Source organism: Sitodiplosis mosellana, unplaced genomic scaffold, assembly GCF_009176505.1.
Source record: "Sitodiplosis mosellana isolate CC-2019 unplaced genomic scaffold, AAFC_SMos_1.0 Smas_scaffold_1, whole genome shotgun sequence".
NCBI classification, from domain to species: Eukaryota; Metazoa; Arthropoda; class Insecta; order Diptera; family Cecidomyiidae; genus Sitodiplosis; species Sitodiplosis mosellana.
The window spans coordinates 5,537,998-5,553,494 of record NW_022595244.1 but is presented as its reverse complement, the minus strand read 5'-3'; the positions used below and the strand labels follow the sequence as shown (position 1 = coordinate 5,553,494).

Genomic DNA, 15,497 nt, shown 5'->3' with positions numbered 1-15,497 from the left:
CCATTTAGCGTTGAATGTGTGAATTTAATTATAAAATGAAAACAATTTCTATGTGTGTAAATAATAAACGTTAGAGCTTTGGAAAATGTGTTTGTCTTTTGCTATTTATATCTCTTCTGCCAGTTTAATTTTGCCATAAATAAAGGTAAGGATTTTACATAATTACGGATTCCTGGTGAGTGTGCAGGTGGACGGTTTTGTGTAATTTACTTTGTTGGCTTTGAGGTGAGTTAATATTCTCCGCTCACTTCTAAACTACTCGGTAAGATATGTGATGCAACATGTCAGACAAACACATTCGTCTAGTCTATTGACAGCAACAAGTGTTAGCGTTATGTTACATGTTACGTTATGCCATCGTATCGAGCACATGTACACCGTTCGGGCGAAGCGTTATCGTTATGTCAAAATATGTCTGCGCATCCACATGTGTCAAAGCTGTCATTGTGTATAGTATACGGTGTGTGCAAACAAAGAAAATATTTATTGTCGTATTTTTTTTTCTTCGGTTTTTTTTCTGTTATCCCTAATTATTCCGTCGGGAGCTCGATTTGCTGCTGCTAATCCATTAGTGAAATTAAAAACACAAACTTATGAATTAAGCGTAATTAAAAACTTCTGATAAAATGTCAAATTTACGTGAAACATACAAATGGATTGATGAATACAATGATAAAAAACTTACACCATCACCGGCTGCCGCACGTTTCATCGAAATTGTCTTTGATGGCGAGGTGAAAGCACTTTAATTTGTTTGTTGTTCATTTCTTCATTTTTTCAAGTTCACCTTTTCATTCATTATTATTAAAAAAAAAACATTTTGCGCAATTCCCATTTAACAGAGGTATGAAAGCAAGGCTCTAGAACACGCACAATTCAGGACAACCTTACCATTTGCTCGTACCGAGTGTTTTGCAGCCAATTTCATTGATGTACATCAACTAATCAACAATGACGCTAACGAATCGATTAAAAATGTATATGAGCTCACGCTGCAGATCAAGGTTTGTATCACACAGCGATATGGCTTTCATTTGAATGCAATTGAATCGAAATTGGTGTGTTTACTATCTTTTGTTTCGGAATTTTAGAACAAAGTCATTGATTACTCGCCTGGAGACACCATTGGAATATTGCCACAAAACTCGGATGAGGTTGTGAATGTAATCATCGATAAAGGCTCTGAATTAAAAGCCAAATGCCATGATTCACTCCATTTGAAAATATCTGCCGAAGCGGCGACTCAGAAGAGAGTGCCAAAGATGCCTATTTTCTTACCGGCTTGTCAAACGAGTCTATATAAATTGTTCCAAGAGTGTGTTGATTTCCATGCATTCCCAAAGAAAGGATTTCTATCGGCTCTAGTCAATTACAATTGCTTGAGTGACGCTACCGAACGACGTTTTCTTTCAATTTTGGCATCTCGAGAAGGTTCAGCTTTGTACACAACGGAAATTTTTCAGCAACAAACCACATTCTATGCGCTGCTTAATCGGCTTCATTCTTGGACATTTACAATTGAAAATGTTGCCGTTTTACTTGAACACTTGCCACGTTTGATGCCGCGCCCATATTCCATTTCAAACAGTCCATTGACCACGGAATCCTCCATTGATTATGATGGACAGTCGACTATTTTAAAGGTTATTTTCTCATTGAATAATCCGCCGGGGATCACGACACGCATGTTACAACAATTGATATTCAAATATGAGGTTGAACTCACACTCAAGCTGGACACCCGTGACCAGTTTGTTAACGCTTATACTCGCCAAAGTAATCACTTCCAATTGACCAACGGAGATTTGGAGAGACCATTGATTATGATAGCCATTGGAACTGGAGTGGCTCCATTCATTGGGTTTTTGGAACATATTCAGGAGCAAAGGAAGCGAAAACACACAAAAAAATCATTCACATGGCTTATCTTTGGATGTCGATACAAGAACAAGCAAATATGTGGCGAGCGACTGAGTGAATTTGTTAAGGACGGCACACTTTCCAAGCTTAGTGAATGTTTTTCAAGGGATGCCAATACTAAAACCAAATACGTTCAAGACTGTGTTCGAAATGAAGCAACCGAAATTTCCAACCTGTTAACTGATGCCACCGGTGGAATAGCCAGTAAAGTATTTATTTGTGGCAACAAGAAAATGTCCACTGACATACGGACCGCCGTTGAAGAGAGCCTTGTCAAGGCTGCCCAATGCAGTGCAATCGATGATGCCAAACTAATTGTTGACGAATTGGTGAAAAGTGGACGATATATCGAGGATATATGGATCTAAAAAAGCAAACTTATTCAACGAGATCTAAGTCAGCATTTAAAATGTGCACCTTTGCAATTCGCGATAAAAATCTTATGAACCAATTCATAAACGCTTCGCCTTAATTTATTTATATTGTCATTTTTAATGGGTTTTTTTTCTAATAAACATTTTCAGTCTACAAGACTAGTCTATATTGACTATACATGGGTTGTTTCAAATTTACAAAACTTTGTACAAATCTTCACTAATCGCTTTGACTTCATTAAATCCTTCGCATTGTTTCAGCATATTTTCGGATATGACAGCGTCTCCGTAATAGGCACCACATAGTGCACCAGTCATACTTGTGATTGTATTTGCGTGTCCGCCCAGCGTAATCGAGTACTCGATGGCTTCTCGAAATGGATTTGTCTGTGGAATATGCGAGAGAATTGGTGAAGTGGATTTTTTCGGTCTAACTAGGTAAGATTAAGATTAAACCTACATCGCTTTGGTTTTTTACACCGCGTAAAAAGCAATAAATTGCCGTCGGTACAGAGTATAACGCTTGCGAGCTATGACCAAGAACATTCACCACTCTTTCTTCTGATGGATTTGTAACATTCAGCAGCTTCTTGACCCCATGCAATTGTTCTCTGAACGAAGGTCCATCGCCCGATGTAGAGTTTGTCTCCATTGAATCAAGGATTTCATCCAAAAAATGATCAATATTAAACTTTTTGCCGTCCTTAACGAGGATATTTATAGCGTTCGCTTGAAGAATCGCTCCATTCACAGCCATTTCATGAAGGTGAGTCAAAGTCGTTGCTTTTTGTACTTGATCATTTAAATTTCGAGTTTCGTCTCTAGTGCAGATTAACGCAATTGGTGCAACGTACATGGCACAGCTGTTGCCACCCGAGTCAATGTTCAAGGTCTCTTTTGCCGGAAATAAAACATCTTCGAAATTGGTGTGCTTGAGTTTTGCGAATATATCAATCAAAGAAGCGTCAAATCCTCGGTAGACATTCTTATAAAATTCATTTACGAAATTAATGGCCAAGATTTTTTGATCTAAAAATGAAAAAAGATGCGCATTTTAATAGCTTCTTCAATTAGCTGAATCCAAAAAAATACGAATTTACCGATTTGTTTACAAGCATTTATTGTTCGTGCGACGGCCAAAGTGAGCGCCGTGTCGTCTGTGTACGATTTGCGAAGACCTAAAAATAAACCACTCAAATTGTTTTGATATATTTCAATCAATTATAAGTTTTCTCATTGCAATATTTACCCACACTACCAGTCCCATTTTCCAAGTTATCAAGAAATTTACGCAGCACCAGACGCGAACCTTTCGATAAAATTGAGCTCTCTTGAAACAATGCACCGAAGCAATCGCCCACTAAAACTCCATAAAGTGTTCCACGAAATTTTTCAAGCATTTTTTCGACCGAAAAACATTCACATATAATTGCGTTTTGTTATGTTGTTTTGTGGCCGGCAATTTTGACGATTCTGTCAAATGGTTAGACACTGGTCGCATTCATTCGCATGAAACGCATCCACTGTCAAAATGTGACAGTTCATGTCGACGCTACTAAATGCCAGAATTATTGTGTTCTACAAACGCCGAATTCTTTAACTTCAATGCACGTTTAACACGACAAAATTGTATTTTTTTCATAGTTTTTTTCTATTGGTTTTATTTGAAGTGCACACTTTTACAGTGCTTTTGCATGAAGGCATGATTTGGAATTACAATGCCGAGTTCAGTGCAATGAAATTGTTCAATATTACGGACTAACACCGACCAAACACAATTTTTGGTTCTTTGGACCACTTTTCTTTTTTCAAACGCGATTCGCGTTCTAAATTCAGCAGCGGTAATCGATATTTAATTGTTTGCTAGGCAACACGTAACAGTGCAAGCACGGCATGCCCTTAGATTTTACATTAACCAAACGACTTTTATGTATTGTATTTGTATTGTGTTTGATCTATTGGTTGAAATATAGTGTTTTATTCATTGACGATTTGTAAAAGAAAGAGTAAAACAAAGCTACGCTTCTATTAGAATAGAGCTTAGAATAGATTTGATTTGATTTTGGTTGGCATTTGCATTAATTGGGTGTTCAAATGACACGGAAAGTATCATACTTTTACCATCCGGATGTGGGCAACTTCCACTATGGACCCGGCCATCCCATGAAACCGCATCGACTGTCGGTATGTAAATGAGTGCGAGAAATTGGCGACGGAAAAATGTCGCACAAATTTTCTTGATGAAATTTTTTCGTTGTAAATCAATTTTGGTTGTTTACTAACAAAATACTTGATTTGTTTCATTTACAGATGACTCACAGCTTGGTCATGAACTACGGCCTGCATAAAAAGATGAAAATCTACCGTCCATACAAGTAAGAAAGCATATTCTATTCAAAGGTCACATCATTTATTCATTGTGTTTTCCATTCTTTCTTCCATTTTAGAGCCAGCGCTCAGGATATGCTGCGATTCCACAGTGAAGAATACGTTGAATTCCTGCAACGAGTCACACCGCAAAATATTCAAGCGGTTGGTTACACGAAATACCTGTCACATTTCAGCGTTGGTGACGATTGTCCCGTATTCGATGGTTTATTCGACTTTTGCGCTTTGGTAACAAAAAAACACACGGCACACCTCATGCTATGTAAAATCATTAACGCGAAATTTGTTCTATTTTCAGTATACTGGCGCATCATTGGAAGGTGCTCAAAAATTGAATCATGATCACAGCGACATTTGTATCAATTGGTCAGGTGGATTGCATCACGCAAAGAAATTCGAAGCTTCAGGTATGTTAATTGAAAAAAAACGTCGGTGTACGAAGTGATGAATCAATTGCATCATTCGAAGCCATAGAATATGGAAATGAAAATATCAATCCGAAAACTTTAAATAGAACCAATTCAAATAACCAATTTTCCATTTGGCAGGTTTCTGTTATGTAAACGACATTGTCATCGGAATATTGGAGCTATTAAAATATCATCCACGTGTATTGTACATTGACATCGATGTGCACCATGGCGACGGCGTTCAAGAGGCATTTTATTTAACGGATCGCGTGATGACAGTATCGTTTCACAAATACGGGAATTGGTTTTTCCCAGGTACGGGTGATATGTATGAAATAGGCGCAGAAACCGGACGCTACTATTCGGTGAATGTGCCGTTGAAAGAGGGCATCGATGATTTGAGCTACTATCAAGTATTCAAGCCGGTTATATCGAACGTAATGGAATTCTATCGGCCAACCGCAATCGTATTGCAATGTGGTGCTGACTCGTTGGCTGGCGATCGATTGGGTTGCTTTTCGCTCAGCAGCAAAGGGCACGGTGAATGTGTGAATTTTGTGAAGGATTTCAATGTGCCAACACTTGTTGTTGGTGGAGGCGGCTATACACCCAGAAATGTGGCCCGTTGTTGGGTATACGAAACATCATTGCTAGTTGACGAACAAATTTCAAATGAAATCCCCATGAATGACTATTTAGAATTCTTTGCACCTGATTTCACATTGCATCCCGAGATCCCAACGCGACAAGAGAATGCAAACAGCAAACAATATCTCGATATGATTAATCGATATGTTTACGACAATTTGAAAATGTGTCAGCATGCGCCGAGTGTTCAAATGTACAATATCCCAGAGGATGCGCTACCACCAGAAGATGAACGAACACAAGATGAGCCCGATCCAGATGTTCGAATCAGCCAATCAGATGAAGATCGTGCGGTCGAACCACGAAATGAATTCTACGATGGCGATCAGGACAACGACAAAATGGACTCGGAAAGCTAAATTTTACATTTTAATTGATTTTAATTCTAATCATTATAAGCAGAAATAAAATAAAAAAGAAACGAAATAGTATGGAAATTGGTTTGGAAATTTTATTGAGTCACTTTCAAAGGTATTTTTTTTCACATTCATGAATGCAATTTGGTAAAGGCTTTTTGCCACTTAATAAAGGATTCAATAATCTGAAGTTCGTTCAAAATATGGTACCTTTTGGTACAAAGATTATCTAGAGCGGCTTTAGCAGCGACAAGATGTGTAATTGCTTCGATTCGGATTGATAATGGTTCACATGATGACACATGGATCCGGAGCGGCTACAGAATCAACAAGATGTGACTGTTCGAAGAATGGATTGGTGATGGCTTCGGTTTGTGTGCGCAGAACTTCCACCGTATCGTAGTCGACTTTCTCGTCACCTGAACCACAAAAGAAGAAATGAAACGAATCATAAATGATAAAACGTGATGAAAGTAAAGAATGAAATCTGTTTTCTTACGCAGATTTTGTTCCACTTCCAAAAAAACCTTCATCTTCTGGGCACCAGTCAGCTTCTTTCGTTTGGTATCAATCGTAGCAAAGACTTTGAAGTCTTCTTTTTGTTCCATCATGTCCCCTCCAGAAAACAATAAGTTTCTTACACTTCGATGCGAATAGCCGTTCAAGTACAGTTTTTTCAATTTTGGCAATCGGCTGCCCAGAATACGGATTGCGTCGTCATAATACGACAGTGGTCTTGCTGAACAAGAGACGAAAACCTCTTCCAAATTCGGTAAACGGCACAACAATTCGGCTGGAACAATTTCTTTTGCTTGCAACACTTTCAAGTTGATGAGTTTGGGAAAAACGGCAGCAAAACAGTCCTGAATGTAGTCTTCGAAGTATAAACCCACAATGTATGGTGCAAGTAATTCCAGTTGACCAGGTTGTTTTTCAAAGTCATTTCCACAAATCTTCAAATGCAGGCGAATTCGTTGATCATCGTTCACAACCTTCATTGATACTTGCTTCTCGCAGAAATCCTTCAAATCCTTCACAATTTCGGCAATTTCAGCTTCCCACTCAGCAAAGCTCCGATAAATAATTGTAAAAAACAATTCATTGACTTGAATGCCAGTTGTTGTCAAAATGGTGAGCTGACTTTGCGACTCCAATCGCAACGAAACAAACTTTATACCCGGATTCATCTTGAGAAAACGTACCATTTCAGTTACTGAAAAATCATTCTCGTGTTCGTGCATTTTTGGCGCCGTGTGCCACGCAAAGTATTCAAGCGTTGGACATGGTGGTTGCATCCAAATTGAGTTGTACGAAACCTTTACTGATCCAGGATCTTTGACAGTAAAATCTAGTACCGTCAATCGTTTCAAGTTAGGCATGAATCCAAACAGGCACCCGTCCAAATCAGCGTTGATTGAAGTGTTTTCGAATGTTACTGACTTGACGTTTTTCAAAATGGCAGCAATCGGGTTGCAATGGGCCTTGCTCACAGCCACTTTCCAAAAGGCAAATCGAATGGCTTCAATCGGTGAAGCAACTTCGGCTTCGGTTTCACGTTGGTAGAAACTGTTCACTTTTTTCATTAAAGCGGTTACCAAGCCCACTACAATCGGTGGAGCGGTTTCGGCTTCTGCTTCGGCTTCGGCTTTGGTTTCTTTTTGGTAGAACTCGTTCAGCTGTTCCATGGCTGCGATTGTCGAGAAATGTCTCAAGAGTGTGACGCTCCGCATGCTTTTTGCAAAGCATTCAATGTACTTCTCTTGATTCACACGCGGAAACGTAAACAGATTGCCATACAACCAATCGACGAAAACCATGACTTTTGCTTTGTGGTTGAGCATGAAATGACTTGAGCCCAATGCGTGCATGCGCCGACATGTTTGACTGAGTGAGCAGACATCATTCAACGGCAAGTATTTGAAGATTTCCAACAGGCAATGATCACTCAGGGCGAGAAAATCGGTGGACTGTTTCATCGACTGCTTGTTTTCTGGTTCATGTGCCTTATCTGCATTGCGCTGGGTGGCATGTTTTGCTGCCTTCGATTTACCCTTCTTTGCCTTTGGTTTGACCATTTTGGACTGGTTTTCGCGATTTCACAACAATGTGCAAAATGATGAACTACAATCAACACAAAATACAATTACGATTAATTTACTGTTTTCATCAAATTTTTCATATGCCGAAGCAATATTTTATGTCTGCCAAAAGAGAAAAACTATAATTAAGCTCAATACTTTTTGTACTTACTTCAGAAAATTCGAAAAACGTTAATTTTGATGCGCAATTGAAGCGGAATGAAACAAAGAAAATGGCGTCTTTTCAAACAGCTTATGCAAAGGAATGATTCACTCGACCCACAAACTAAGGGAATCGCGCTTATGTTGCGTCAATCGTATACATTCAACCGATTTGCATTGATGCAAAAAGTCACCACTACACCGAGATGATAGAATGCGACGAGACGATGGTCTGGCAAGCAGCAGTGTTCGACACAAACACATATGATTGTTCCGATCTATATATAAGTGACTGAATATGTTGAAAGAAAGAGTAGAAGCTAACCGGCTATATTATTCAAACAACTGATTGTATTGTGGTTACAAACACATTCGCAATATCTTGAAATTCCTTGGAATAAAAACATTTACTGATTTGAGAAAATCGCTTCGGTTGCGCTTTAGCCGTTGCGTTGATCCTATGCGTCAAAAGTTTTGACTCAAAACAAATCAAGTTTTTTTTTTCATCAAATTTTTGATTGAAACAAAAGTCAGCGCAAAAGTATAACCAATAAAAGAAACTAAATTGTATGGAAATAAGTTTGGAATTTTTATTGAGTTATATTTAGAGACATTTTTCACAATTGTGAATGTAATTTTGATGTAGTAAAGGCTTTTAGCCACTTGTTCAATGTATTCAATAAACTTAAGGTCGTTCAATATGTGGTACCTTTAAACACAAAGATTATTTGGCACGGCTACAACAGCAACAAGATGTGTGACTGTTCGAGTATGAATTGGTGATTGCTCACACGAGTACACATCGATCCGGTGCAGCCAATTCATCGATAAGACGTGACTGTCGGAATAATGGATTGGTGATGGCTTCGGTTTGTGTGCGCAGAACTTCCACCGTATCGTAGTCGACTTTCTTGTCACCTTAACCACAAAAGAAGAAATGGAACGAAATATAAATAATGAAACGTTATGAAAGTAATGAAAAAATCTTTCTGCTTACGCAGATTTTCTTCCACTTCCAAATACACCTTCAACTTCTGGGCACCAGCCAACTTCTTCCGTTCAGTATCAATTGTACCAAAGATTGAAAAGCTTTCCCTTTCAGTCTGGGGACTGTTATGGGTAACATCATCCAGATCACCATAAGCCATGGCGTTGTTCGAACTACAATACAAGTAGCTGTTCATATATAATTTGTTTAATTTTGCCAATTGAGTGCCCAAAATTTGGATTGCGCCGTCATAATAAGACAGTGGTCTTGCCGAACAAGAGACGAATATCTCTTCTAAATTCGGTAAATGGCATAGTAATTCAGCAGGAATATATTCCCTTGCTTGCAACACTTTTAAATTGCTGAGCTTGGGGAAAATGGCATCAAAATTGGTTGGAATGTAACCGACGAAGTACAGGCCCACGATGGGTGGTGCAAGCAATTCCAGTTGATCAGGTTGCTCTTCAAAGTCATGTCCATGGACCTGGAGATGAAGGTGAAATGATTGATCATCGTTGTTCATTTTCTCGCAAAAATCCTTCAAATCCTTAACTGCTTCGGCAATTTCATTTTCGCGATCATAAAAGTTCGTCAAGAACAATTCGTTGATTTGAATGCCAGTTTTCATCAAACTTTTGAATTGGTCTACCGTATCCAATCGCAACGACACAAACTTAATGCCTGGATTCATCTTGAGAAAACGTACCATTTCATTTGCTGGAAATTCATTTTTTTGGTCGTGGCAATTCGGCGCTTTGTGCCACGCAAAGTATTCAAGCGTTGGACATGCTGGTTGCATCCAAATCGAGTTTGACGAAATCGCTTCTGATTCGTCGTCATCAGAATCCAACACCGTCAATTGTTTCAAGTTGGGCATGAATCCAAACAGGCACCCGTCCAAATCGGCATTGATCGAAGTGTTTTCGAATGTTACTGACTTGACGTTTTTCAAAATGGCAGCAATCGGGTCGCAATGGGCCTTGCTCACATCCACTGTCCAATCGACAAATCGAATGGCTTCAATCGGTGAAGCGGCTTCGGCTTTGGTTTCACCTTGGTAGAACTTGTTCAGCTGTTCCATGGCTGCGATTGTCGAGAAATGTCTCAAGAGTGTGACGCTCCGCATGCTTTTTGCAAAGCATTCAATGTACTTCTCTTGATTCACACGCGGAAACGTAAACAGATTGCCATACAACCAATCGATGAAAACCATGACTTTTGCTTTGTGGTTGAGCATGAAATGACTTGAACCCAATGCGTGCATTCGCCGACATGTTTGACTGAGTGAGCAGACATCATTCAACGGCAAGTATTTAAAGATTTCCAACAGGCAATGATCGTTCAGTGTCAGAATATCCTTCGGCTCTTTCTTCGATTGCTTTTTTGCCGGTTCATCAGCATTTTCTTGCTGGATGCTACGTTTTGGTGCCTTTGGTTTACTCTGTACCTTTGGTAAATCCATTTTCACAAGGCTATGCGATTTCACAACAAATTAGGCTCAATATTTTTTTTTGTATTTACTTCAGACAATTCTAAAACGGTAATTTTGATTCGCAATCGAAGCGGCATTAGGCGCAGAATATTTTGTCTTTTTGAATAGATTGTGCAAAGGAATGACTCATATAATGCGTTTATCGTATACGTTCAATCGATTTGCATTGATGCAAAGAGTCACCACTACACCGAGATGATCAAATGCGACGAGACGATCGTCTGGCAAACAGCTCTTCAATTATGTGTGTGTGTTTGTGTCGAATATTATAAAATTGCGGTATATCACAAGAATCATAATTGGAGCGAGCCCCAACACAAAGATTCCGTTTTATCGATCTGTATACGTGAGTGAATGTGTTGAAAGAAAATCAAATAGCTATATTTCTCAGTCAACTGATAATCAGCTACAAACACATTCGCAACATCTTGAAATTCCTTGGAACAAAAACATTTATTGTAGCTAAAATATATAGCTAAATGGAGACGGCCGCTTTCATTCAACTTTCTTCTCTTCCATATGCTTTTTATTTTCAAATATATTTATTGATACAATAACTTTAACATTAAATAAATAACATTTTGTGTTGTCAATAAAGTAATCGTAAATATAGTTGTAGATAATTTTCTCCACATTATTTTAATGTTTTTCATATTTGATTTAAGTAAAATGCCAATAATTTGAACATATTTGATTTTATTTCTCATACTCGTCTTTCAATTTTAAATCGCATGGGCTTTTTTGTCTTTGTCAATGAAATGGTATTATCCAGATGGTTTTGCAAATCTTCTTCCGATTCAACAAGAGCATCAAAATGAAGTATTTTCAGTGATTTGAATTTTCCTATGAGACTCCTAATAACTTGATCATTTGATAATTTTCATTTTTTTTTCATAATCATTTGTACAGTCGAAATTCAATTTCAATGAGTGACGGCAACGATTTTTCAAGTCTTGGAACCAACACTTTGCTTAAACGTAAATGTTCTCTAGATTCATATATACAACCATTTGTTATTTTAATTTTTTCGATTGTGGGATGTTTGTCGATGAAATTATAGAAATGTCCATTCAACAGGTCGTTCGGATAATGGATAGAAAATGACTCAAGTTTTTTTTAAATAGAAATGGTAATATAACTGTTCGAAGCTCTTGACAACGCAAGGAAGTCATATCAATATCGAAATGTTTTACGTTTGCAAAGGACAATTTATCGTTATTGTAATCATCAAAGAAATGGTGTTCGGCCCAAATTCTTAGAATTTCAAGGTTTTGAAAGTTTTCTTGGGAATTTTGGAAAAAAATTGCATTCAACTGTGGTTTAAGAGATGGCATAGCAACTCGAAATATTTTCAATTGTGGATTCAAATGAAACATTGTGGCATAATTTTCTATACCGCTATTCTTTGAATGCATGTAAATTTCAAAGTGCCCTAAGTGCGGAAAATGATGTGCTAAAAACGCATTCCATGACCAAAGGTGGCAAATTATGCCGTATTTAAAGTTAATTTTCAATTTTTTCACTTTTGGAAAAAGTCGATTGATCCAATCTTCATCAACGTTCATATAACATTTACTGAATAAAACCTTTTCAACTCGTGTGAATAGTTTCGTCAAAATTTTTAAGGTACCTTCTCGACTTCCCATAAAAATAATTTTGAATAACGAATCAGTACAATATTCCTGTATATATTGTATCTCAAAACGTGATAATCCAATTCGGGGAAATTGTATCGCTTGCCCAATGTACTAAAGCGAAATTGTATTGCCTTAATAAGTCCACCAAAACAACGCAAAAGCTAAAGACATGATTTTAAATCGTTGATTTCGATGTGTTCCTCTTCGATTGCAATTAATCGATTTGGTGAGATGTTTATATCTTGGACGAGCATTATCTTGTGTTGATGCTTTCGAACGAAAACAAAATTAGCCGCTTTCCTCAGTCTTACGTTTGAGTCCGCCAGATTCAGAACATCAGCGAGTTCCAAATACACGAAATTTGTTTCGAGACAATCTAAAAATAAATCCGTGAATTTCATCATCGCACTGAATTTTTCTTCGATAATTCCTGCCAAATATAAAGAAATTATGAAATATTTGCTGTTGCTCCACTTACACGATATGATTTTTATTATGAGGACTCATCATCTTTGCTTCATTGTTTGGAAAAATTGAACATATGTATTTTGATAGAGTACCTTCTTCAATATTTCATGTAAAACTGTAATTATAATACGTTTAGACATATTGGCCGGGGTCTAAGAGAATTGTAACTTCAATAATGCGGAACAAATTTTGTATTTTGTCTTGTTTTCATCTTTGAAATTGCATTTATCAACCATACTATTTATAAGAGCGAACATGAGAATACACAGACACACATTACACGATAAATTAACACATTTGAATAGTTAAGACTATATAACATATCCGACATATAAACAAGGATGACCTTTTCATGTTGTGTTTGGAAAGAGCGATGTCAAAAAAGCGTTTGAATCTTAAAAGGGTTCGAACATTTATTTTATATTTCCATTTAAAAAAAAACCTAATTCGAATCGATCTAGACACAGTTTAAAAAGAAATAATTGTTATTTTGTCAATAAATAACGAACGAAAACCTCTTCCGATAGGGATTGCTCGTTCAAAGATGTGACAGATCATATTTGTTGACATTTGAAAGCCGCTCGCATTGAATTGAGTGTCCAATTCTTCGATCACAATAACACGATGTCAATCATTCTGGGGAAATTAAATTCGATTTTATTGCGCGAACATTTCGGTGTGAACGCTCAAATAGTTGGTGATTGTTTGTTTTCCGCTGTTCAATCCCGGCCGTTATCAACAATTGTCAAAGCCACCGGTTTAACCAAAAACGAAGTATCTGCTGCATTGGCATCTCTCATCCGATTCCGATTGGTCAAATTTGGACCAGGCTCCAGTGGAAATTTTGTGGAATATTCGATTAAAGCGGATAAAGTCTATTTGCTTGTGCGTTATGCCAAGTATGTGCAGTATATTCGAGAGAAATGTGGTGAATTGGCTGGGTTGTTGATCAACGAATTGCAACGTGTGGGCAGTGACATTGCCACCAATTTGATAATAAAATGCACTGAGACAGACGTCGGACGAGATAAACTCTGCGAATTGCGTAGGGAATTTTTGAATTTGGTGCAAAAGAATTATGTGATGCGAGCACCGGCCTTGGTGAAAGGCAATGAACCCAATTTTGTGCCTGAATTCAATATTGATGAGCACAGTTTCTTCATGGAGCCAGAAATCGATGTGGCCACTTTGATCCGATTGAAAAACCGAGAAGCGGTCGAACCCAGCGATAAAGAGGTCTATTGGTTCGTGAATATTGATCGATTGCATCAGGAATTCCGAGACTCGGTTATGGTTGGAGCAGTCGAACGAAGCATTGACTCAACGGCAGCCGAATGTTTTTGCTGCATGCTCGAATTGATGTATGCACGAACGGCCGCCTGGCAAGCCGTTACCAATCCCGTTTCATACTCTGAAATACGGCACACAATCGAAAAGTCACCCAAATGGAAACTAAACGCCAAACTTGCGAAACAATTGGATCAATACATAGCCGTCATTTGTGAGGATAATTTGAAATTTGTTGGAAAATTCGGCGAAGCCGGTGGTGGTCAGTATGTGATTCAGATGAAACATGCCATTGAACAGTTGACTTGGTCGTGCATTGAAAATGTTATTGACGAACGTTTTGGCAAGAAAGCGGCTCGTATATTTCGCATCGTTCGCTCGCAGCGATACTGTGATCAAGACGATATCCAAAAAGAGGCGATGATTCCATCCAAAGAAGCGAAATTGTTCACCTATAAGCTGGTCGAAGAGAATTTCTTCCAGATCAAAACGATTCGAAAGTCGGGAGCGGGTGGAGGAGGAGCTGCCAAGTCATTCTGTTTGTTCCATGTTGATCAACCGCAGATTGTGTCGATGCTGTTGGAACATTGTTATAAGGCACTTTTCAACTGTTTGACTCGAACTGATTATATCAAAACGGAAGGTAGACGACTCATTGAAAAAGCCCAACGGCTCGAAATGATCGTGCAAGCCATGAAAGAGCGCGGTGAATCCGAAGAATACATACAGGAAATTTATGAGACAATGACACCGCCCGAAAAAGATTTACTGGAAAACATAAATACTCGCTGCAAAAATTTGATGTATGCCGAAATTGGTATGGATGAAACCATATTTTTACTACAGTTGTATCAAGATTATCAACATCTGAAATAAACACGATAAGCGTTTTTTCTTTTGTAAGAATCTATTCTGGCATTTCTTCTTATTCATATTTTTTTTCTGCTTTCAAAGAGAATGTTGGAATGTTGTTCATTCGCAAACAGTCATTCACCTCGATGACCGGTTTTCCGATAGGGAATGCTGTGTCAAATTCAAACCAACTTGAACGAACTTTTTCTGTCGTGCATACTTCACTTGGACGCGCGTTCAAGAAAAATGTGGGAAATAAAGGCGAAACGAAATTCTTGTCCGATGCAAATTGTCAAGAGTAAAAGCATGCGCGCGCCCAATTCTAGTATCAAAAAGGTAAGAAATGAGTATCGAAAGAGTAATATGCTAGACACTAACACATGCCCACCGCATGGATTTGAAAACGTATATGCGCAAAATAAAAGAGAAAAATGTGG

At 38.1% G+C, this 15,497-nt stretch overlaps 5 protein-coding genes across 5 annotated transcripts; 3 read left to right on the top strand and 2 right to left on the bottom strand.

The window, feature by feature from the left end:
- Positions 1-429: 429 nt before the first annotated feature.
- On the top strand, positions 430-2,472 carry LOC129574735 (methionine synthase reductase). Its single transcript, XM_055457130.1, has 3 exons — positions 430-734; positions 843-1,004; positions 1,092-2,472. Exons 1-3 carry the CDS (start codon positions 627-629, stop codon positions 2,286-2,288), a joined length of 1,467 nt encoding a protein of 488 aa, XP_055313105.1. The 5' UTR covers positions 430-626; the 3' UTR covers positions 2,289-2,472.
- On the bottom strand, positions 2,383-3,694 carry LOC129574744 (ADP-ribosylhydrolase ARH3-like). Its single transcript, XM_055457158.1, has 4 exons — positions 3,544-3,694; positions 3,395-3,472; positions 2,755-3,323; positions 2,383-2,681 (listed from the first exon to the last, which is right to left on the bottom strand). The coding sequence occupies exons 1-4, from the start codon at positions 3,692-3,694 to the stop codon at positions 2,490-2,492; spliced, it is 990 nt and encodes a 329-aa protein (XP_055313133.1). The 3' UTR covers positions 2,383-2,489.
- Positions 3,695-3,870: 176 nt separating this feature from the next.
- LOC129574740 (histone deacetylase 3) lies at positions 3,871-6,177 on the top strand. Its single transcript, XM_055457143.1, has 5 exons — positions 3,871-4,478; positions 4,605-4,669; positions 4,742-4,910; positions 4,981-5,089; positions 5,231-6,177. Exons 1-5 carry the CDS (start codon positions 4,389-4,391, stop codon positions 6,097-6,099), a joined length of 1,302 nt encoding a protein of 433 aa, XP_055313118.1. The 5' UTR covers positions 3,871-4,388; the 3' UTR covers positions 6,100-6,177.
- Positions 6,172-8,775, bottom strand: LOC129574731 (uncharacterized). The gene is made up of 4 exons (XM_055457116.1): positions 8,748-8,775; positions 8,347-8,628; positions 6,596-8,217; positions 6,172-6,515 (listed from the first exon to the last, which is right to left on the bottom strand). The coding sequence occupies exons 3-4, from the start codon at positions 8,169-8,171 to the stop codon at positions 6,385-6,387; spliced, it is 1,707 nt and encodes a 568-aa protein (XP_055313091.1). The 5' UTR covers positions 8,172-8,217; positions 8,347-8,628; positions 8,748-8,775; the 3' UTR covers positions 6,172-6,384.
- A 4,700-nt stretch (positions 8,776-13,475) lies between these two features.
- LOC129574713 (DNA-directed RNA polymerase III subunit RPC3) lies at positions 13,476-15,114 on the top strand. The gene has a single exon (XM_055457092.1). The coding sequence runs from the start codon at positions 13,546-13,548 to the stop codon at positions 15,082-15,084; it is 1,539 nt and encodes a 512-aa protein (XP_055313067.1). The 5' UTR covers positions 13,476-13,545; the 3' UTR covers positions 15,085-15,114.
- The last annotated feature ends 383 nt before the right edge of the window (positions 15,115-15,497 follow it).